The sequence below is a fragment of the Carassius carassius genome, chromosome 44 (genome assembly GCF_963082965.1).
Source record: "Carassius carassius chromosome 44, fCarCar2.1, whole genome shotgun sequence".
NCBI classification, from domain to species: domain Eukaryota; kingdom Metazoa; phylum Chordata; class Actinopteri; order Cypriniformes; family Cyprinidae; genus Carassius; species Carassius carassius.
Window position 1 is genome coordinate 16088440 of NC_081798.1, and position 22581 is coordinate 16111020.

General features: G+C 41.2%; 1 protein-coding gene across 6 annotated transcripts in view; it reads right to left on the reverse strand.

The window, feature by feature from the left end:
- LOC132126617 (voltage-dependent calcium channel subunit alpha-2/delta-3-like) overlaps window positions 1-22581 on the reverse strand; it is a 58779-nt gene that overhangs the window by 6007 nt on the left and 30191 nt on the right. For 4 of the 6 annotated variants that reach the window (XR_009427419.1, XM_059537990.1, XM_059537988.1 and 1 more), the window contains 20 exons: window positions 18400-18474; window positions 16974-17054; window positions 16777-16851; window positions 14477-14560; window positions 14198-14269; window positions 13987-14048; window positions 13818-13885; window positions 9238-9283; window positions 9041-9138; window positions 8583-8676; window positions 7874-7969; window positions 7639-7760; window positions 4554-4631; window positions 4357-4418; window positions 4039-4083; window positions 3645-3707; window positions 3428-3498; window positions 2941-3016; window positions 2814-2854; window positions 2667-2722 (listed from right to left, as the gene is read on the reverse strand). Coding sequence is in view for 5 of the 6 variants with exons in the window: in XM_059537990.1 (XP_059393973.1) it covers window positions 2667-2722; window positions 2814-2854; window positions 2941-3016; window positions 3428-3498; window positions 3645-3707; window positions 4039-4083; window positions 4357-4418; window positions 4554-4631; window positions 7639-7760; window positions 7874-7969; window positions 8583-8676; window positions 9041-9138; window positions 9238-9283; window positions 13818-13885; window positions 13987-14048; window positions 14198-14269; window positions 14477-14560; window positions 16777-16851; window positions 16974-17054; window positions 18400-18474 (1465 nt within the window). In the remaining variant the exon portion in view is untranslated. The remainder of the gene's footprint in view (window positions 1-2666; window positions 2723-2813; window positions 2855-2940; window positions 3017-3427; window positions 3499-3644; window positions 3708-4038; window positions 4084-4356; window positions 4419-4553; window positions 4632-7638; window positions 7761-7873; window positions 7970-8582; window positions 8677-9040; window positions 9139-9237; window positions 9284-13817; window positions 13886-13986; window positions 14049-14197; window positions 14270-14476; window positions 14561-16776; window positions 16852-16973; window positions 17055-18399; window positions 18475-22581) is intronic. The other 2 variants (XM_059537989.1, XM_059537987.1) reach the window with 1 other exon arrangement.

The window sequence follows — 22581 nt, forward strand, 5'->3', positions numbered from 1 at the left end:
TTTCATTAACTGGCGGATATCATTATTCAGCCAGGGTAAAGAGCTTCTTCTTTGCCTACACTTAACAGTTTTTGTATATTTTTTAATAAGTCCTGTGAGTGTTTTCATCATAATATTACAACTATTATCTACGTCCTTAGTTTGTAAAACGTCATTCCAATCAATATTATTTAATTCATTATAGAAATGTTGCTTTTGATATTTGGGAATGACTACATTCCCTAGTTTAGGCCCATGTTCATTCATATACACTGGTAGACGCTATTTTGTTAGTTTTCTGATAATCAGAGTCATAGTATGGTCAGAGAGGCCTGTTATTAAGTTATACATCCTTGTAATTCTTTCATCTCTATTTGTCATTATTAAATCAATCATAGTTTTACTTGTTCGAGTGATTCTAGTTGGACCCTTTACTATCTGCTGAAAATTATGTTTTGACATTATCATTTTCAACTTTTGCTTACCATGTTTATCTAACCAATTTATATTAAAATCTCCAAAAACGAGACATTCAGAACGACAATTTAACAATTTAAACAATTCATCTAAATCATGATAAAATAAAACATCATGTAATGGTGGATTGTACAGGATTACAATATTAAAATTCATCTTGGGGGACAATGCTACATTTAAGGCTAAACATTCCAAAGATGTGTCCAATTTGATTTCCTTACATTTAAGAGTATCTCTGACATAAATCAATACGCCCCCTCCCCTGCCAGATGATCTGTCCTTTCTATAGCAAACATATCCAGGAACATCAATTATACTGGTTATGATGCTACGATTAAGCCAGGTTTCACTCAGAGCTAGGAAGTCTAGGTTAGAGTCCGTCAATAGATGTTGAATCTGATCTCCCTTTGATATTATACTCCGAATGTTCAAGTGTCCACCCAGGATACCCTTAGGTTTAGACACAGAGTCGCATATCATCTTTGCATGATTAACAGTCTGGAAAGTTCGAAATTCATGTTGTTTTCGTGCTGATCGGATACCTTGTTTACATTGTGTTTTTAAGGTTCCATTGGCTGCACTTAACATCCGCTCTGGCAGCTTAGGTTGCTTGTGAAAGTAGGACTGTTCACACTCACCAGACAGTTCACTTCCATCCGGGTGGAAAACAGGGCAGACAGTTGGACAGAGGCTCCGTTGGTTGATCTCAACATGCGGCACGGCCCACTCAAGCAGGTCTGTCGCTCCACCGAAAGCCGCTGCCCCACAGACGCTCGCACCTCACCGCGCCTTGGTTAGTCCACTTGTTGATGTTTGTTCCTGGGAAAAGTCAACAGACAGTTCACTTCCATCTGGGTGGAAAACAGGGCAGACAGGACAAAGGCTCCGTTGGTCGATCTGAACGTGCGGCACGGCCCTCTCACGCAGGTCTGCCGCTCCATCGAGGCTCGCACCTCGCCGCGCCTCGGTTAGTCCACTTGTTGATGTTTGTTCCTGGGAAAAGTCAACAGACAGTTCACTTCCATCCGGGTGGAAAACAGGGCAGACAGGACAAAGGCTCCGTTGGTCGATCTGAACGTGCGGCACGGCCCTCTCACGCAGGTCTGCCGCTCCACCGAGGCTCGCACCTCGCCGCGCCTCGGTTAGTCCACTTGTTGACAGTTGTTCCGGAGAAAAGTCAGCTGACAGGCCGGGATTTAGTTTTACATCACCAGATAACATAATCAGAGTCAGTAGTATACTGAAAGCATACCACTTGCCTCTTTTCCGAGTGTTTTGTTTTTTACTGTTTGGTGTGCCATTGAAATATTTGTTTCGTCTGGTGATAGAGTAGATTACAAGGTATCCATGTCCAAAGAAATTCCATTTCGGCATTTCGTTTAAGAATGCAGTGTGGTCTGTTATTTTTGGCATTTGTTTTTCCATGTTGTCCACATTAAAGCATTGTCCGAGTGGAACCATCAAAAGCCAACAGCAGAGCAGCAGTATACAAACATTACCATTTCCCTTATCCTTATTGTTGATTCTACTTCTCCGCTTTAAGATGGTTTAGGGGTGAGCTGGACCGCAGACTGAAGGCAAAAGGGCCAACCAGTCTCGGGGAACTCCTTCAAGACTGTTGGAAGACCATCTCAGGTGACTACCTCTTGAAGCTCATCAAGAGAATGCCAAGAGTGTGCAAAGCAGTACTCAAAGCAAAAGGTGGCTACTCTGAAGAACCTACAATATGACATATTTTCAGTTGTTTCACACTTTTTTGTTATGTATATAATTCCATATATAATTCCTCATGTGTTAATTCATAGTTTTGATGCCTTCAGTGTGAATCTACAATTTTCATAGTCATGAAAATAAAGAAAACTCTTTGAATGAGAAGACGTGTCCAAACCTTTGGTCTGTACTGAATATATATATATATATATATATATATATATATATATATATATATATATATATATATATATATATATATATAATTTTTGTTTGCATTATGGTCATGATAGCCAACATGACAGTTTTTTGCTATGTGAGATTCATGTCATCACCTTAGAGTTGAATTGAGATTTATAGGCTTTTTAGTCCTTTATGAAAATCTAATATCTATCATATATCATATGGAAGAAATGAAACATAACAACGGGATGCTCACAGGAGCATGTAACCTCATTAACATTTTTCCAAAAGAGTTCCTGTCATATACGTAATGATACCTTTGACTGTCGAGTCACAGTTCCACCAGCTGTACAGGTTAAACTCGAGCAGAAATCTTTGAAAAAGACACATTCCCAATCAGAAACACAGACTGAAAATCCCAAGATGACAATAATGATTATAAGGAAAAAGGCTTTTTATCTCACATGACAAGTTCTGTCAAGAGCCATTTCACCGTGGTGAAGGGCTGAAAGGAAGAGCAGAGCGAGTCAGTGAAAGAGAATCCCGAGGCACTGAAGTCAAACACTACAGCACTGATGACAGCGTACTCACATCCAGCAGAGAGCGTGCGCTGTCACTGCTACCTGCGTACTCTTTACAGAGAGCCTGATAGTCATACAAATTAATCCTAGCAGAAACAAAAGCAGAAACAGAATCACTAATAAACACAACCCGGGTTAATGTCTTATTTAAACCCAAGGAAAAGCAACTTTGAACCTTGGGTCAAGAAACGTTTTAAAAATTAATTTAGCACTGCTTTCGATACTGCTTTAGGAGTCATATTTCAGTGCAGGTGGTGCTAAAACATTTCAATATTCCAAAAATAATTAATATTAATATGTTTATTAATGCAAATCCAGTCAGTTTTGGTAACATCATAAATATGCAAAATAGAGCATGTACATTGGGATTACAGATGTACATTTACATTTATGCATTTAGCAGACACTTTTATCCAAAGCAACTTACAGTGCATTCTGGCTATATTTACAAATCTATTTGTGTGTGTGTGTGTGTGTGTGTGTGTGTATTCTCTCACTTTTTAAATGAACCCATCAGAAGCAGTTTGTTCATGACGGCTCCCTCCACTTCTCCAAAGAAGAGGTTCGTCTGTGCAAAACACATTATGTAAAGTTATAATTATAGTCATTATAGAAATGCATCCATTTCATTTCATTTCATATTGCCACAGGATGGATTTATGCTACCTGCTCTTCTTGTACAACTCTTGTGCTATAATTCTCTGTATGTCATACCTGAGAGGTGTCTTCAGAGACCAGGATGAAGCCATTGTTGTCTATGAGATAACATTTAATGTCCTAATGGGACCAGAAGCATAGAATATTCATTTAAATAAAAGACTCAACCCGCTTTGATCTGTTGTGATCTTCTTAAATCATTACAAACTTCAAGACAGTAAAATAATAATATGCATTTTCATAGCTTTTTATACCAAAGCCATTAATAAAAGACACAGAATTTAAAATGTGAAACACTACGAGGCATATGTCATATATCATAAAAGAAGTGCAGACTGATCTAGTAAGCCTGTCATTTCCTAGAAATATCCATTGTATAATGAGCATGTGGTGAATACAAGCTCCATCACTGAAAATATGGCCAAAGGGAGAGAAAGAGAGACACATTTACCTCATTATCACAGCTGATGGTACATTTCCCATCCAGAGCATTGCACTGTGTGAACACATGCAGAGGGAAAACATGAAACAAATGTGTACATTAATGCCATTTCTATACTGATCCTAGCTTACAAAGAGTAAGATTAGTTTCAAACAATATCTATGAGAATATAGCACGGTCTCTTACACATTTTTCCTCATATACACATCAAACAGAGCTGTTATGCAGCATATAATACTACACAATTCAACACATCAGTCATAAAAGGTCTGGTTTGATAAATACATATATTTATATTTCCATGAGCATATATATTTCTGTGCTTACCTGTCGACTGGCCGTCCAAAATTTTCTCTGAAAGAATTCCAGCTTCATTTGAATTCCCACAGCTTAAAAACACATTTAATAAAATAATGTTTAGCTGTGTTTAGTGTGATTCATCAGCAATTTAGCCAACAATTAAAAAAAAAATTTTTTTACATTTACAATACATTCATTTTGCTTTCAAAGGAGAAGACAAGTACCTGCCACTATTGGAGACTTCCTGTCATCGAGTAGTTGGATAGCAGTGCTCGCCAAAACCACACTCTTATTTTCACCCCCTTAAATGAAATATCACAAATGATCACGAATGCCCTCTTAGAGTAGGCTACTTACAACAACATCATAAATGTACCTGAGAACTGAAATATTCAAAAGTTGCTAAAACTGCTGGTTTACGAGACAAAAATGGCTTGCAGTTGCAAATCTGTTCTAAGGGGAAAAACCATGATAAATACAAATGATCAACTGTAACTAAGCATTTAATTGCGCATAATTAGTAAACAAATGTATTTATTTTTTTATCGTTGACGTCAAAGGTTGCATGTCAAATAAAAATCTACTAAGTAGAAAAGCCATTGCTGTAAATGCATTTCATAACCACCAGGGGGCGACATTTATTTACATAAATATTTATAAGCATAACCCTATTAAGAGGGACTCCTTCGTTTGCATATTCATATCAAAAGCGGCATCAATTGAAACAAACACTCAGTTACATGATGAAACAGAGCTCATTTCTAGCGATACAGGCAGATGAGGGAGAGTGTTTGATCTGAGAGGAGTTCAGCGCTGCCTGCGTGATAAGGAGCCCAAGAGCTGTTGAGTGGGATATAATGATCCTGATCTCTCTCTCTCTCTCTCTCTCTCTCTCTCTCTCTCTCTCTCTCTCTCTCTCTCTCTCTCTCTCTCTCTCTCTCTCACACACACACACACACACACACACACAAACACACGCACACACACACACATTGCGTGAAAGTAAAAGTAGGGCACATTAATTACAGGCGAAGGAAAGAGAGATAAGCAGACAGTCTGCATTAGGAAAGTAACGAACCACACAGAAGTGTGCTATAAAGCTATAATTTGAAAGATCCACCTGAAATATATATCAGATGATGATCTAGACAAAGCTAACCAACTGTATGATAAGCTAAAGATGTGTGGTGGAGCAATAGGGGAATATTAGTGACCTTTTTTATGTTCATTGCAGATTAGTGTTGATAATTATTAATATGAACAATATCTAAACCCAAAGCAGTACACTTCAGTGCATGGTAATTGCTAGAGACCAAAAAATAATATATATATATATATAATTAAAAGTTCATACATTTACATACAGTATATATTTACTATATAAATAATAATCAAAAATAAAATATTACATATAAAGTATATTATTTAGATATTATATAATCCTTTAATTAGATTTTATTCCAAATATATTTATGATTTAATCAAAATTTGATGTCATTTTAATTACAGTTTTTCTCAATTGCTAAGGCACATTTCTTTTAAGCTGCTCTCCTTTTCTCTAAACTGTGAACACAAAACCCAATTTTCAAGCTACATTCACAAAACCTCAGACTCTTCTTGCAAAACCAAACTTTCACCTCAAAACAGTTCAATCTGTGCTCAAAACTGAACTATGTTGTCAAATCGTGCCCCAGGTCAATCAAAATTAAAAACACTACTGAACAGTCACTAAACACTACGTAGAAAAATAGAAAACACAATGCTCAGGACATGAAGCTGGATAAATAAATGTTTATTGTTCACTGTAGGCTAAATGCATGTTGCAAAACAAAACAAAAAAACTGTGCATTTAGCACTTGTACAAAAAGACAAAACAGAAATCGTATGCGTGTGCCACTTGTGTACAGTAAGCTGATGTAAAAGTATAGTACAAAAATATACAAATAAGTGCATTACTCACAGCATCATGTCTCCGTACAGGGTCAGGCCACAGTACTTCATCCACATCACAGGCCACATTTTGTCTGGCTGAGCAATGGGGGAAAAAACCCTGGCATGCCGTATCCAGGCTCCACACCTATGTCACCACAGGCAAGTCCCATGGCTTGCAGGAGATTTACCCTGGTGTAAGGTTGGCATTCATATACCTTCCACCGCCATGAGGAGAAGAATTCCTCAATGGGGTTTAGGAAAGGGGAGTACGGTGGAAGGCAAAGATTGATAAAACCTTGGTTCATATTGAACCACTCTCTAACCTGGGCTCTGTGAAAACTCACATTGTCCCAAACAACAACATAGATGGGATGCTCATCCTATTGCCCTAACAGAGCATCTCGCATGTGATTGAGGAAAATGAGGAGCTGGTGAGTGTTGTAGGGCCCCAGGTTGGCATTATGGTGGACAACCCCATGATTGCTGATGGCAGCACATAATGTGACATTGCCACCACGCTGCCCAGGAACACCAACAATGCCCCAATGGCCAATCACATTACGACCTCTCCTTCTCCTTTTGGTCAGATTTAATATATATATTTAGTATATAGTATGTCATACAGTAATTGCTGTCAACATTTACACACTGTACTATAATGTCAAAAAAAGGTAATTACCTCACCTCTTCTCTAAATCGTTGGATTATGGTGGACACAATGAATTTACTGATGTTTGGTTTTACCCTTTGTCCAGCCTCCCTCATGCTCATACCATGGACAAGAACATGGTCAATCACAGTAGCTCTGATTTCATCAGATATTACTGTTCTTTGTCTTCGCTTACCACCTCGACCACCTCGACCTCCTCTCACACGAACTCTTCCTCTCAGATTTCTATCCATTGTAGGGCCTCACAAACCAGTGCTCTATGAACTGGCTTACTGTATATGTTCCCTCACATCATTAGCCACAAGTGTGATCAATTTTGAGTTGTTGTGTTCAAATGGTGACATCTGTGCTTTAATTGTGTTTGAAGTTTGTCACCTGTGCTCACCATTATGTAGCACGGGTGCATCACAATGAAAATGTGTTGGCAAGTTGTGTCTAAACAGGTGAAAAGTGCTTATGGTTTTGCCAAAAGAGTGATTGATTCAATCAGTGGGTTCAGGCAACTGAGCATTTGGTTCAGACAATAGGATTTAGTGTTTTAGCAATTGAGAAAAACTGTAAACTGCTTTCTTTGAAATGTAAATTAAATAAGAACTTCATTAAAAGTTAATTTGAATGTGCATTAACAGTTTCTACATGACATCATCGTTAAATGTTGAAGTATTTTGCATGACATGGGTGTGTGTTTATCTGCTTGAACATCATACCTGAACTGAAAGGAATGGAGTACACAAAAGTGCTGGGCACCTGCTCTGCGGCTCTTTTATACCACAGAGGAAAGTGATCTGCATTAAAGACGCCCTCCTTGTCTTCAGCAGTGAGGAAATCTCTGCAAACACATGCAGATAATTTACTCCATCATTCATCATTTACACTTTGAGGCCTTTTACTGGCTACTGTACTGAGATGATTATCTGTCATTGGCTGGTCATTTAGACTCACTGATTGGTCAGCTGCTCGGGAACCACAAACAGGTTAGTTCTGGAAAGACCAGTGCGAGTGCCGAGAAAAGCGATCTCAACCCCTTTATCAGAGTTCCTGATGATAAAAGCAAACAAAAAACTGTTTTAGGCAAGATTCTGTGTATGTGGCAAAATCGTGTATGAATGGTCTCACAGTTTTCCTTCAGAGTCAACCAACAAAATTTACTAAAAACTAGCTACAAAACAGCCTGTATAAATTTAAAGGGATAGTTCACCAAACAATGTCATTAATTACTCACCTTCATGTCGTTCCAAACCCGTTAGACCTTCGTTCATCTTCACAACACAAATGTAGATATTTTTGACAAAATCTGAGAGTTTTCTGACCCTGCATAGATAGCAATGCAACTACCATGTTCAAGGTCCAGAAAGGTAATAAGGACATAATTAAATGGTAGTTGAATTGCTGTTTATGGTGGATCAGAAAGCTCTAGGATTTCATCAAAAATAAATATCTTAATTTGTGTTCTGAAGATGAACGAAGGTCTTACGGGTTTGGAACAACATGAGGGTGTGTAATTAATGACAGAATTTTCATTTTTGGGTGAACTATCCCTTTAAGAGACAGACAGAAGGTGGAAAATAGTTATCTAAGACTAAATTTATTAAACTAAGATGATTTTTAAAGCTAATTTAGTAAATACGACCAAGTAAATGCCCAAACTCACTCAGACTTATTAAGGGCCAGTCCAGTCCAGTACGCTTCTAAGGGAGCCGTTACTACAGCGTCAAACAAAACCTGCTGAATCAGCTCTCTGTCACCTACAACACACACACGAGACGACATTTACACACTCCATAATACTCATCCGACACAAGCTTTCATGGGGACAGTTTTTAAACAACTGAGGTAATTTTGTAAGAAAGATTTAAGATAGATGAAGGACAATGTGGCAAAACTTTGCAGGAGCAACTGCTACTGTGTTGTATTCTGCAGTATGAAATTGAGCTCATTCAACTAAAAAAAATGATTGAAATGAAAATATGAGAAGTGGAACAGCTTATTATTTGATGAAAGACAAAAATTTCTCCTTAGAATAATGTGCACTGATGAACTGATTATAATAAGACCAGAAACCTGTAATAAAAAGCAAACATGGTTGAAGTTATTTGAAATGCAGCTCACATTTGAGATGTGGTTTACGGCTGGTCATGAAGAGTTTGATGGCCTGAACTTGAGTCAGGTGACGATGCTCGTGGTGTTCATCTGTGTTACAGTATGTCCTGAAACAACAACAGAAAATGGCACAATATATTACTTGAACAACACTAACAGAACATGTTATACTGTAGCCTATGTGGAGTCTAAATAAAGGTCTTTACCATTCATCAGCAAGAGCAACATCCGGTTGCTCCAGATCATGTAGACCTAAAAAACAAGTTTAGATAATAGTTTAGAGAGAATTACAGATGAAATGGGGGCACTGGGAATATTTCTAGACATTTATGGATAAATCAGAGAAATAGGAAGGGACAAAGTGAATAAAGAGCACTGATATATGAAATATCAGCGCTGTTAAAAAGAGCACTGGCATTCATCTGTCAGAATGTAATTTTTTTTTTACAAAAAAACCTGATTTGTTGACTAACAAAGGACAGATCTTAAACATTATTATTATTATTATTTAGTTTTAACCCTAAAAACGTCTAGGGTTACATATGTAACCCTGATTCCTCGAAGGAACGAGACGCTGCGTTGAGGACGATTGGGGAACGCCCCCAGCGTGACGTCTCTGAATCATGTGTGTAATCAGTCCAATGGATGGGTGAGACGTCATAGGCGGGTGACGTCAGAGACCAGGAAGCATAAAAGCACGAGAGGCACAGCCGGCATCAGCCTCAAAGGATGAAGCAAGCGCCGGCCAGAGATGCCGGAAGTGTTGTACCGGAACCAGGGTTACATACGTAACCTTAGACGTTCCTCTTCAGGAACTCGAGCTGCGTCGAGGACGATTGGGGAACGAGAATGCCAGACTTAAAAATCTCTGCCAGTGTGGGAAACTGCACAGCTAGGACGAGAGAACAGAGGGGCCTGGAGCGGCTCGTAAATCTAGACCATAAAATCTTACAAAGGCGTGGACCACCCCGCAGCCTCGCAGATGTCATGCATAGAGACACCTGCTAGGAAGGCCTTGGAGGCCACCGCACTTCTAGTGGAGTGAGCCTTGACCCCCAGGGGAGAGGGGAGGTCAGAGGACTCATATGCAAGAGAAATAGCATCTACTATCCACCGGCTGAGGGTCTGTTTAGTAGCAGGATGACCTCTCTTAGGGGGACCATAACAGACAAACAACTGGTCCGCCCTTCTCCACAGGGCAGCTCTGTGGACGTAAGTGTCCAATGCTCGCACTGGACACATACAATTAAGCTTCTTCTGGTCTGGTTCCCTGAAGGGAGGAGGACAGAAGGCCTGGAGTACGACAGGCCGTGGTGTAGAGTAGAGCTGAAGATCTTTGCCCGAACCTGACAGTACCCTATGGGACCCGATGGGTTCGGTCGGGTTCGGGCTTTATTTATATCATCTTATGCGGGCTCAGGTCGGGCTCGGGCTTGCACTACGGTCATGTGATGTGTTTCGGTTAGCGAGAGAAAGATACGAAAATGGAGAAAGATGTGAAAATGGATGCTAAGTAGGTGTAACGGAGGCTTGCCTCTGGCGATTACGTTTTGGTTGCACCAGCAACTAAAGCAAAGTCTGAGTTGTGGAAAAGTTTTGCCCATGTTTAAAATGAGAATAATAAGTGAATAATGACGCACCATCAGTGAGTGCAGGAATGCACTGAAGACATCTACAGTGGATTCAATCATTTTCCTCCACAAAAACATGTAGGCTTAGCCTAATCGCTGTGAGTAAAGGTTTTTCAAATAATAACTAAATATTAATTGATTCTTAAATGCATAATGTAGACAGAGTACATACGCTAATGTTGGCATTATTCTTTTATTAAATGTCAGCTGCTAGTGGTGAGGGAGATCCGGCAGAGCCTTTATCTCAACTTCGTTATTGCCAAATACCCATCTTAATTTAAAATTTATCTTAATATAATTTGTAAAAAAAGACTTGTTTTTATTGGTGCGTTGGTCTATTTATTGGCTATATGAGCCTATGACTATTTAGAGTGCTGAGATGTTACAGAGGACTCATTTTATTTCTTTATTCCAACTTCCAAGTGGCCTAGTATATGTTAGATATGAATAAATTATGTTAAAACATGTATAAATGACTCATTCTTGACAAAAGGCAAAAGAGCTGTGTGTGTGCGCAAATTTGAATAATGTCGGGCTGTAAATGTGTTCGGGCTTTGGAAACATGTAACCAGGGGGTGTCTGCCTACTGACTGGCCACCGAGAGGGGCATGGTAGGCCGCAATGGCCGCCACGTAGACCTTCAGGGTGGAGGGGGTCAACCTTGTGGAAAAACGCTAAAAAAGCTGGTACACTAGTTTGCTTAAACGGCGTGAGTGCAGACCTCCTTGGTGGTTGATGTAAGAGACCACCGCCGTGTTGTCGGTGCGCACCAACACATGGTGACCTCTTAGTTCTGGGAGAAAATAACGAAGTGCACGAAGCACGGCCAGCATCTCCAGGCAGTTGATGTGCCATGTCAGATGACGACCACTCCACAGACCGTGGGCAGGGTGGCCACTCATGACTGCACCCCAGCCGGTGAGGGACGCGTCCGTCGCTAGCATCACACGGCCACAAGGAGTTCCCAGCACCGGGCCCTGAGACAAGAACCAAGGCTTCCTCCACATATCCAATGCACGTAGGCAGCGCCGCGTGACCTTGATCATGTGAAATGGGTTTCCCCTCGGGGAGAACCCCTTGGTCTTGAGCCACCACTGTAGGGGTCTCATGTACAGCAGGCCAATAGGTATCACGTTGGATGCAGCTGCCATCAGACCCAGCAGTTTTTGAAACTGCTTGACATTGAGTGACTGGCCTTCTCTCACTTTCGTGACTGCGGCGAGGATCGACTCGATCTGAGCAGGTGACATGTGTGCCTGCATCGTGGTCGAATCCCACACCATGCCCAGATAAGTGGTTCTCTGTACTGGAGAAATCACACTTTTCTTGGCGTTCAGTCTTAACCCCAGCTCTCTCATGTGGGCGAGAACGACATATCAATGCCGAACCGCCATCTGCTCTGATTGAGCTAAAATCAACCAATCGTCGATATAGTTCAGTATGCGGATGCCCTGGAGTCGTAACGGAGCCAGGGCTGCATCCACACACTTCGTGAAAGTGCGGGGTGAGAGTGCAAGGCCAAAGGGAAGTACTCGATATTGGTAAGCTTCGCCCCCGAAAGCAAACCTCAGAAACTTCCTGTGTAGGGGAAGGATGGAGATATGGAAATATGCATCTTTTAGATCTATCGTGACAAACCAGTCCTTGGACCTGCTCTGAGACACGACCTGTTTGAGTGTGAGCATCCTGAACTTCAGTCGCTTGACTGAGCGGTTTACTAGACGCAGATCTAAAATGGGACGCAACCCCCCATCCTTCTTTGGAACAATGAAGTACCGACTGTAGAACCCGGACTCTCTGTCGTGAGGAGGGACCACATCGATGGCCTCCTTCCTCAGGAGAGCGTGCACTTCCTGTTCCATAACCAGAGCCTGCTCGGGACCCACCAGCGTGGGTGAAACCCCGTTGAAACGAGGCGGAGGAGAACCAAACTGAATTGTGTAGCCTCTTTCTACAGTGTGCAGGACTCATTGAGACACATTGGCAGTAGTTTTCAGCCTGCTAAATGATCTACTAAGGGAGTCAGTCTCTCGAGACTGACCTCTGGTGTAATCAGAACAGCTAGCTCGGTGCCCTGTAACGGCGGACCGGCAGGAGACAACCGAACTAACCGTTCTAGAGACCTCCGCGGAGGCGGCGAGCCACTCAGCACTACTACGTTTACGGGCAGTAACTGGGCGTTGTGCTCACGGGAGACAGCTGCGCCCTGTAACTCCGGCAGGTTGGCAGAACGATCTCCTGAGGGCACTGAGGCGAGACGTACACCGTGTAATGTGGTGTAACCCGCTGCACCACAGAGGGGACTGCCCTCATAAGCCCCAGGCCAGTGGCGTCAGGGCTTATTGGCCGAGGACCTCCTAGCCTTAATTATGGAAAATCGGGAAAAAAGGCAGGTTTCGGCATGGAGGTGGCGGCTTAATTCACAGAAAACGCTCATCAAGTTTGCTTTTCTGTGGTTCAGCCTTTTTCTCGGCGGGCCATTCGATGTTTAACTTGGCCACAACACGAGTAACCACCTCCAAAAGCTCCTCATACTGGGGCGATTAAGGGGGCGAATCCTCAGCGACGTTCACCACATCAACCTCTTCGGAGGAAGATAGATGAAACGCAGAGCCCGCTCCCCGGGGAGAAGTAGCGCCGGAGCACGCTTCCGATCCCTGAGAGCAGGCGCTGGATCTGGCAGGTGAGGAAGAATATAGGGACTCACCCATCTACATTCCCTCTACCAAATCCAACTGCGGACCCAACGAGTGAGATCGGCACTCCGCCTCGGTGGAATCGGGACCAGCGCCGCGGGGAACGCTAGCGAAGGCTCCCTCGGTGAAGAGAGCCCTCCGGGAACGGAGAACATGCAGGACAAACCGCTCGCAATGCTGGCAGTCGGCCCCTTCGAGAGCCGACTCTGCATGCTCCGCTCCCAGGCAAACTACGCACAAACTGTGTGTATCCCCACCTGAGATGTAGTGAGGACAGGGAGGAACACACAGTCTGAAATGCTGCTTGCCTTCGCCCATTTTGTGTTTGGTCTTGGAGATCAATAAAAAAAAAAATCATTAGAAACTCATGATGCAGCAATATAAACAGCCCAATAAAATCTGAAATATTTGAAATGTTTATGAACTTTTTCATTTCTTGCTAATAAAGTAAATCCTCACCAGCTTCTAGTGAAACATTTCCCTTGAAGAAGTATTTCCCATGTCCTCGAGAGAGTGCCACACCTACACTAAAAATCACACAAAAAATATAATTTCAAAAGTCAGCCACATACTTTCAATCAATGTTTGTTCAAATGAATAATATTTACACATACAAGACATCACCTACCTAAATGGAGTTCCTTTAATATCAGTAAAGTAATAATCATTGTGCATCGTCAAGACACGTTTCTGATGGGGAACAAATTTACAAATAAAAGATTATGAAGTTAAGCTGTCCAGTGAGGTGTATTTTTGATACTTTGCTATTATTCTAATAGCTTTATGATGCTAATATCTTATATTATTCTGGTTCTTGCATGCAAAGATAAAATCATTACCCCTTTGTCCACTGTTCTTTTTACTTCCATGGAGAAAGTGCCAGTTCGTCTCTTCACCATTGCTGTGCGTAACTACAAATAAACACATTTATAAAGCAGCACTTATTCACTTTAATACTATATCCCACTACTATATAACACTTCTAAAATACTTTATTCAAGTATGTGAGCCTAATGCATATCAGTACTGGGAACCTGTAAAGCATCTGCATAGTTGCATAAAGTATGTTTCTGGTCTAAATGTATAGCAGTGAGTGCACTCATTAAAAATGTCCATACAACATCCTCTGTGTCCTCCCATTCCACCTCGGACAGGTCCACGCTGCTGTAACTGGGTTTCTTCCTCTTCTGGCCCTCCTGGTACTGCAGGAAGAGACACAAAGAGGACAAGAAGTGCTTTAGAGGATGGCAGTGCAGTTACAATCAGGAACTGGGATCATACGGGTAACACAATGGAGACAGAAACATACAGTACATGGTGATAGAAGCCATTAGTCTAGCATTTTTCACTCCTGCTCCTTGGGTTTCCATCTAGCACTGCGCATTTATGGTGTCTAATCAGATGATGAGGCCTGTTTAAGGTGCTGTAAACAATGTGCTCAGTTTCACCCTTTTGATAACTTTCTCCAAAACGATCAAAGCAATCCCAAACGTAGAGTATGATTGACAGGCACATAGCAATTCTGATTGACTGGTTTTCTGATTGGGTTAAAGGCATGGACCGCTTGCCTGACTCTTACTGTATACACAATCTAGTGCTGTCACTAAGGACAGATCTTTTTCTGGTATCTGTCAGTTGTTGGGACATTTTATGTGTTGTATTCCAAAAAGTTGCTTACAGCACTTTTACATAAGAGAAACATCTAATGTGTGCAGTGCTAAGGGACTCCAGGAGCAGGATCCACAAACAGTGTAAATGAGTTTTGTTTACACACTATCAGCGTAGCCAGTATTCGGCTTATGGGGATCTGTGTCAGAATAATCTGTCTAATCTTTTTTTGCTCAGATTGGCTTTGGAAATTCAGTCAGTCAGTGGCTCTGTTCCAATCCCTAATTAGTTGTCTTGCCGTCTGCTATCTACACAAGCAGCATTCTAAACAAAATGGAACTTCATAAACGTTAAATTCACATAAATTAAACACTTCAATTCAGAATTCAAATACTATGTAGATAGCAACTCAACATTAATATGTAATTATTTGTCACTTTCTGATTTCATCCTAAAAAAAATTATTTCATCTTTCTCTGTCTAGCTTGCACTTTATTTGAACAATGCTTGAAACTTGGTATGATGAGCACTTCCTGTGTCTATTTGCCTCTTTAAGATGATTCACTTGATGTATTCCCCAACTGTAAGTTGCTTTTGACAAAATACATATATATAATATATATATAATAATATTATATATAATATATATATATATATAATAATATTATATCTTATAGATAAATAAATATACATTTTCAGTTTTCATTTTAATTTTAGGTTATAGTAATTATTATTTGTTTGTTTATTTATTTTGCATTTTTTTCATTTCTTTTTAACTTTATTATTATTTTGTATTATTTTATTTAAATTACTTTTTTATTCATTTTAGCTTAGTTTAGTTCAATTAACAAAACTTTTTACAAATATTATAGTAAACGATAACAATATTGCAAAGAACATAAATATTAGTTAATATTTAATAATTAGATTGACCTATTTTCTAATTTTATATACATTTCAGTGAATTACATTTCTGTAAAAACTTCCCTTGTTGCAGTGCATTCTAGGATATCAATGCAGGATACATACCACATATGATGTCCAATACTGTTAAAATCCAGCATAATGCTCTCTACTGTTTGAAACTATTTTATATCTATATCTACTTAGAATTTGCCTATAATGCCTTGAAAATTAATCTAGATGTTCAGCTCACTAAGGTTTGGAACACAGCCTAAAAATATCTCTAAAGTTGAATAAGAATGTTACTTTGTGTCACACTTGAATCCAGTCCAGTTCAATGCTACTTAAACTAATAATACACATTTTAGCATATACCACATCCAATGACACTGTGCCCGTTGAGCAACACAGAGTGAGTTGGGTCTGTAAATACACACACTCAGAAGCCTTGACTGATGCACACCACCGCTACGCAAACACAAACTAAAACACAGCAGCACTGGAGCCACATTACAACAAGAACACCAACACATTCACAACACACAGAGACGCACGCACACGCAGTCACGCATGGTGACTGAGAGCGAGGTGAGGGGTATCCCTGTGAAGGGTGAGTTACCTCAGTGCTCTGATCAGCCCTGGCAGGCACATGAATGGGCTTTTATTCCTGCATGCAATATATCAGAGGAAAAGGGTAGGGATTACAAAAACTACATCTCCCATGATGCACTTCAGCGTCCCACCAGCGCTTTCACAAGCACACACTGCATGTGTGGGTAGATTTTACCTGAGCCAGCTTGTCGGGGTGTGGATGTAGCTGACTGTATAATATTTTAGCTCTATTTCTATTTGAAATCATAATCCTAATACAAGGCTGGAAACGGGCCCAAATGGCATCAGTCCTTACCAGGGGCCTCAGGTCGGGATGTGTCAGGATATATCCGTTATTGGTTATGGCAAATGCATAACCATGTATTCCTAACTGGAGAAAAGAAGAAAAAATGATAGCATCAATACACTCCTGCCCGCTTTAAGATACAGAGAGCGTAAAATCGAACAGAATAAAATGGATTTTGAAATTCTGGATGTTTATTGGTGGCCTACCTTGTGTTTCGGGATGGTTTTCATTAACTCCTGAATGGGGATGTCAGTGCCTACAACGCCTAGCAGGATGCCTTGGTTTTTCTGTGGAGGGACACTTGCGGTGAAATTACAGTATTTTCACACATATGCGTATTCATACATGAGTGTGCACATTCATTTTTGGATCGACACTGGTACAAATAACAACAGACTTACAGATTTTAAAACAGATGGGGAGATTAAAAAGTCATTTGAAGTTTTTATTTGGTGGATATTAACTATCATTGAAACTCAATTAGTATGTGAAACACTGTTCATATTATAGTGTACTATTAATGAGAGTGTTCAGATGAGTTTGATTAAGAAATTAAACAGAAATTAATGGAAAAAAAGAGATAAAAAAAACTTTTTTCAATGCAGTTATAAAACAATCATCCTTCAAAAGCCCTCTTATAATATATATTATAATATACATTAATATTGCTAGTTATATTCTACCAGAATTCATTATTAGTAATTATAATAATAATATTATTAATATTAAAATTATTATAGTTCCATAAGGAAACTTTTTAAAATGTATGTTTTAGAATATACATTAACATTGACTGTTATGTTTAATTAGATTTGATTTAAATAGTAACATTAAAATTATATTAATATTGTTATTAATAATATTAATATTTGTTGTTAATTATAACTCCATATGGAAAATATAACTATTCATTTTATATATATATATATATATATATATATATATATATATATATATATACATCCACACACAAACACATTTATATTGACAGTTAATATTGTTATTATAGTTTCTTATAGAATCTTTGTAGAATATACATTTAAGAATATACATTAATATTGATAGTCATATTTACTTTTTATTTTAATTTTATTTTAATTATTAATGCTATCAACGTCAAAATTAAAATGTGTATAAATACTGATATTAATAACATTAATACTGTTATTATAGTTTTATATGAAAACTTTGTCAAATATACTATTACAGTAGTTCAACATGGAATCTTAGTAAAATATGCATTTTAGAATCTACATTAATATTGATAGTTATTAATTAAGATGAATTATTAAAATGTAAAAATGAAACTAGTGTTAATATTGATATTAACAGTTTTATAAGGAAACCTAAATATATATATATATATATATATATATATATATATATATGCTTTAAAATATACTTTTTACAGGTTTAATATTAATACTGTATGTATGTGCTTTCTATTTATGTGCTTATTTCTGACACACCCACACACCCACACCCACACACACACACACACACGCACGCACACAGACACACACACGCACACACACGCACGCACACACACGCACACACACGCGCAAACACACGAACGCGCACACATGCACACGCACGCACACGCACACACACACACACACACACACTCCTCACCGTTTCATTCTTGGTGCTAAACACAGGCATGGCGACTGTGGTCATTGGGTTTGGGCCTTTATTCTCTCTAAGCTGCTGACAGATCAACAGAAAACTTTCAGATTTAAATTTCCATGAACATCTGAAAAACACATACAATAAAGACTTTTGATGGACATTAATCGCCAGGGCCGGTTCATACGCTTGCATTGTGTTGTCCTACCAGCCTTCAGATCAAGGAAGTATGCAACATGAAATATTCAAACCAACGTTTTGATTAATGGCCGTCGAGGTGTAGACAAGTGAAGGGTGATCTGGTGAAGATGGTTCATCTCTGTAGCTGATCTGTAAGCTCAGCTGTGGGCATGATGAGGGCTGACATGATTTAACACATGAGCTCGCTGAAACTAGGTCTGCTATTCCCTCACCTCACCCTTATGTGTGTGTGTCCATTATGCATGTTTTACAGTGGCCCTTGAGAGGATTGGTGAATGCAGCTGTTTGTGTTTGAGGAAAAGAGAAAGAAAACAAAAAGAAATGTTGTAATAATACCATTCCAGTAAATAATTACCAAACCAGAACAACTCTCTTAAAATATTAAAGAGATAGTTCGAACAAAAAATCTAATTCTGTTATCATTTACTCACCCTCATGTCATTCCAAACCTCTGAGACTTATTTATTTATTTGTTTGTTTATAACAATATAATACAATAAAAACAGCATTAAAGTCCACATGACTTGTGTGCTTTATTAAAAGTCTTAAAAGCCTGACATTTAAATAAATTTTTTTGCTGAAAATCTTCTCTGTTGTAGTTTTCGAATCCCATTTCTGTTCACGTACAGTCATATGTGTAAATGAGCTACATCACGCAAAAAAAAAAGATTGAAAGAAGTGTCTTTTGCTCACCAAGACTGCAGATATTTGATCCAAAAATATAGAACAAACTGCAATATATTGAAATATTATTACAGTTTATAATAACTGTTTTCTGTTTTAATATATTTTTAAAATGAAATGTATGCCTATGATCAAAGCTGAATTTTCAGCATCATTACTCCAGTCTTCAGTGTCACTTGACCTTAAGAAATATTTATAATATGCTGATTTGATTCTGAAGAACTTTCTTATTATTATCAATGTTGAAAATAGTTCCTCTTCAGGAACTCGAGCTGCGTCGAGAACGTTTGGGGAACGCGTCCAGCGTGACGTCTCTGAATAATGTGTATAATCAATCCAAAGGAAGGACGAGACGTCATAGGCGGGTGACGTCAGAGACCAGGAAGCATAAAGCATGAGCGGCGAAGCCGGAAATCAGCCTTGTGTCTTCAGCAAGCGCTCTGTGTGTGTGTCAGTCGCTATCTGTTTGTGAGTCTTATATAGTATCATTTGTCCACTGATAAACTCCATTGTCAAAGCTTCAATCAGAAGTTTTGGGCGAGAGCAGGCAGCGTTCAGGCTGTGTGTTTTCCCTGCCAAAAAAAAAAAAAAAAGGTAGGGACACACGCAGCTCATGTGTTGTCTGCTTGAGAGTGAAGCGCGCAGTGTCAGCTCTCGAGGGAGTTGACGGCTGCGATGCGAGCCTTTGCTTCACTCAAGGCTCTCTTTGAGGGCTTTCACTGGCATTTCTCGCGGTGCCAGCCCCGCTTTTGTCGAGGAAAAAACGGAGCGGTGGTCTCGCTTTCGGATCTGCTGGAAGGAATGTAAAACGGGCAGCAAGTCCCTATCTTCTTTCTTAGCCACCAGATCCGGCGCCGCTCTCGGGGGTTCGGAAGCCAGCGTTTGCCGATGAGAGGGCGCGACGCACTGCCTGTCTTTCTCAAAGGAGATTGATATGGAAAGGCATCGATGAGCTCGCCAGTTGTTCAAGCACCAGTCACACAAGCACCAGTTACACACGCATATTATGCCTAATATTATAATAAGCAGCATTAATGAAGAGTGGAGCTCACGCAGTCAGCTCTCGGGGGGCTGATTGTGCTTTTCTTGCTGTTAAGCGCTCCGCTCTCGCCGGGCACGCTCCGAGGAGTGTGTCCGTGCATGCGATCATGCTGGTGCTGAGGCACGGCGGCGACCGCGATAGCGGGAATCGCACATGATCTGGTGAACGGGTTGGAGACGGCTTGTCCTATCTCCACCCGTGTTTACTAGATCTAGAGCTCGTTCTCGAGGCTTGGAAACCAGCGCTGCGGTTTCTTCGCCCTCTGAGACAGCTCGCTGCTGCTGCTGCATGCTCTCTCGCCGGGCACGCTCTGAGGAGTGTATCCGTGCATGCGATCTTGCGGTTGTGGTCGCGCTGGGGCACGGCGGAGACCGTGTTCGCAGGAATCGCACATGATCTGGCGAACGGGTTGGAGATGGCTCGTCCTATCTCCACCCATGTTCACTAGATCTATAGCTCGGTATCAAGACTTGAAAACCCGTGCTGTGGTTTCTTTGTCCTCGGAGGCAGAGCTCGCTGCAGCATTCATCTTTTTCTGAGGAGATTGATGTTGTATGTGTGACTGAGTAGCATATATAAAAAAAATAAATAAAATAGACATGCACGCTGCCGAGGCAACGCGTGTATTACATTGTTTCATCTTTATGTGAGTTTTTTTTCTACACCAGACCGTGTTGACTCATCTGGTTGTTGACTACTATATATTAATATTTATCTGACTATGTGAAGTTAGATGTGCATGGGCTCTAGGGATGTAATTTCTTACGTGAGAACACGTGTGTACCGCTCTTCCTCAGAGGAGGTTGAGGCGGTCAGGGGCTGCTGGGCGGAGCAGTCCCAACCATGTTCCAGCCCCTCGTGCCGGGGGTGTCACTTTTGTACTCCGCAGACGCTAGAGTCAGAGTGGCGCTCCCAGGCCGAAGGCTTCTAGTGGAAAGCAGTTCTACGGACCGTTGTTTTCGCTGGATAGCCTTCATCATAACGTCCTGACGCGTAAGGCCTAGGACATTTTGAGGGCCAGCTCCCTCTGGGGAAGAGTGGTGTACACCGCATTACATGGTGCCCGTCTCTCCTCAGTGCCCTCAGGAGATCGATCTGCCAACCCTGCCGGTGTTCCAGGGCGCAGCGGTCTCCAGCGAGCGGTTTTCTCAGTTACCGCCCGGAAACGTAGCGGTGCTGAGAGGCTTGCTACCTCTACGGAGGTCTCTAGAGCAGCTAGTATGGTCGTTCCCTGCCGGTCCGCCGCTTCAGGACACCGAGCTAGTGACTCTAGTGACTGGCACACCAGAGGCTAGTCTCGCAAGACTGGTTCCCTTAGGAGGTCACATGGCGGTGTGGGAGCCCCTGCCAAGTGTACTTCACGGGGTCCTGCCCGAGCAGGCTCTGGTCTAGTCTTCCTGGCAGACGACGTGGGTCTGAGGACCGTCGTTTTTAGGAGACTTCAGCTACAAGAGTCCTGATGCTGCGGCTCAGGACCTCGGAGAGCAGGCCCCTCTGGGGAAGAGCGGTATACACCGCATTACACGGTGCCCGTCTCTCCTCAGTGACCTCAGGAGATCGATCTGCCAACCCTGCCGGTGTTCCAGGGCACAGCGGTCTCCAGCGAGCGCTTCTCTCAGTTACCGCCTGGAAACGTAACGGTGCTAAGAGGCTCGCGACCTCCTGGGAGGTTTCCAGAGCAGCTAGTTTGGCTGTCTCAGTGGGTCCTGCACACTGTAGTGAGAGGCCACAGAATCCAGTTCTGGTGGGCCCCAAGCAGGCTCTGGTAATGGAACAGAAGTAGACTCTCTCTGAGGACGGAGACCATCGATGTGGTCCCTCCTTGGCTTGCAGAGTCCGGGTCCTACAGCCGGTACTTCACTGTTCCAAGGAAGCATGAGGTGTTGTGTCCTTTTCTAGATCTGTGCTTTTTGAACCTTTCAGTCGGGACTGAAGTTTAGCACGCCTGCACAGGCCAAGTCCGAGGACTGGTGTGTCACGATCTATCAAAAGATGCACTTATCTCCATCCTTCTTCATCGGAAGTTCCTGAGGTTTGCTTTTGGGGGCAAAAGCCTACCAATACAGATCTTCCACTGGCCTTGCACTCTCACCCCACACTTTCACGACTCAACCACATTGACGATTGGTTGATATCAGCTCAATCTGAGCAGATGACGGTTCTGCACCAAGATGTCGTTCTCGCTCACATGAAAGAGCTGGGGTTAAGACTTAACGGCAAGAAAAGTGTGCTTTCTCCAGTTCAGAGAACCACTTATCTGG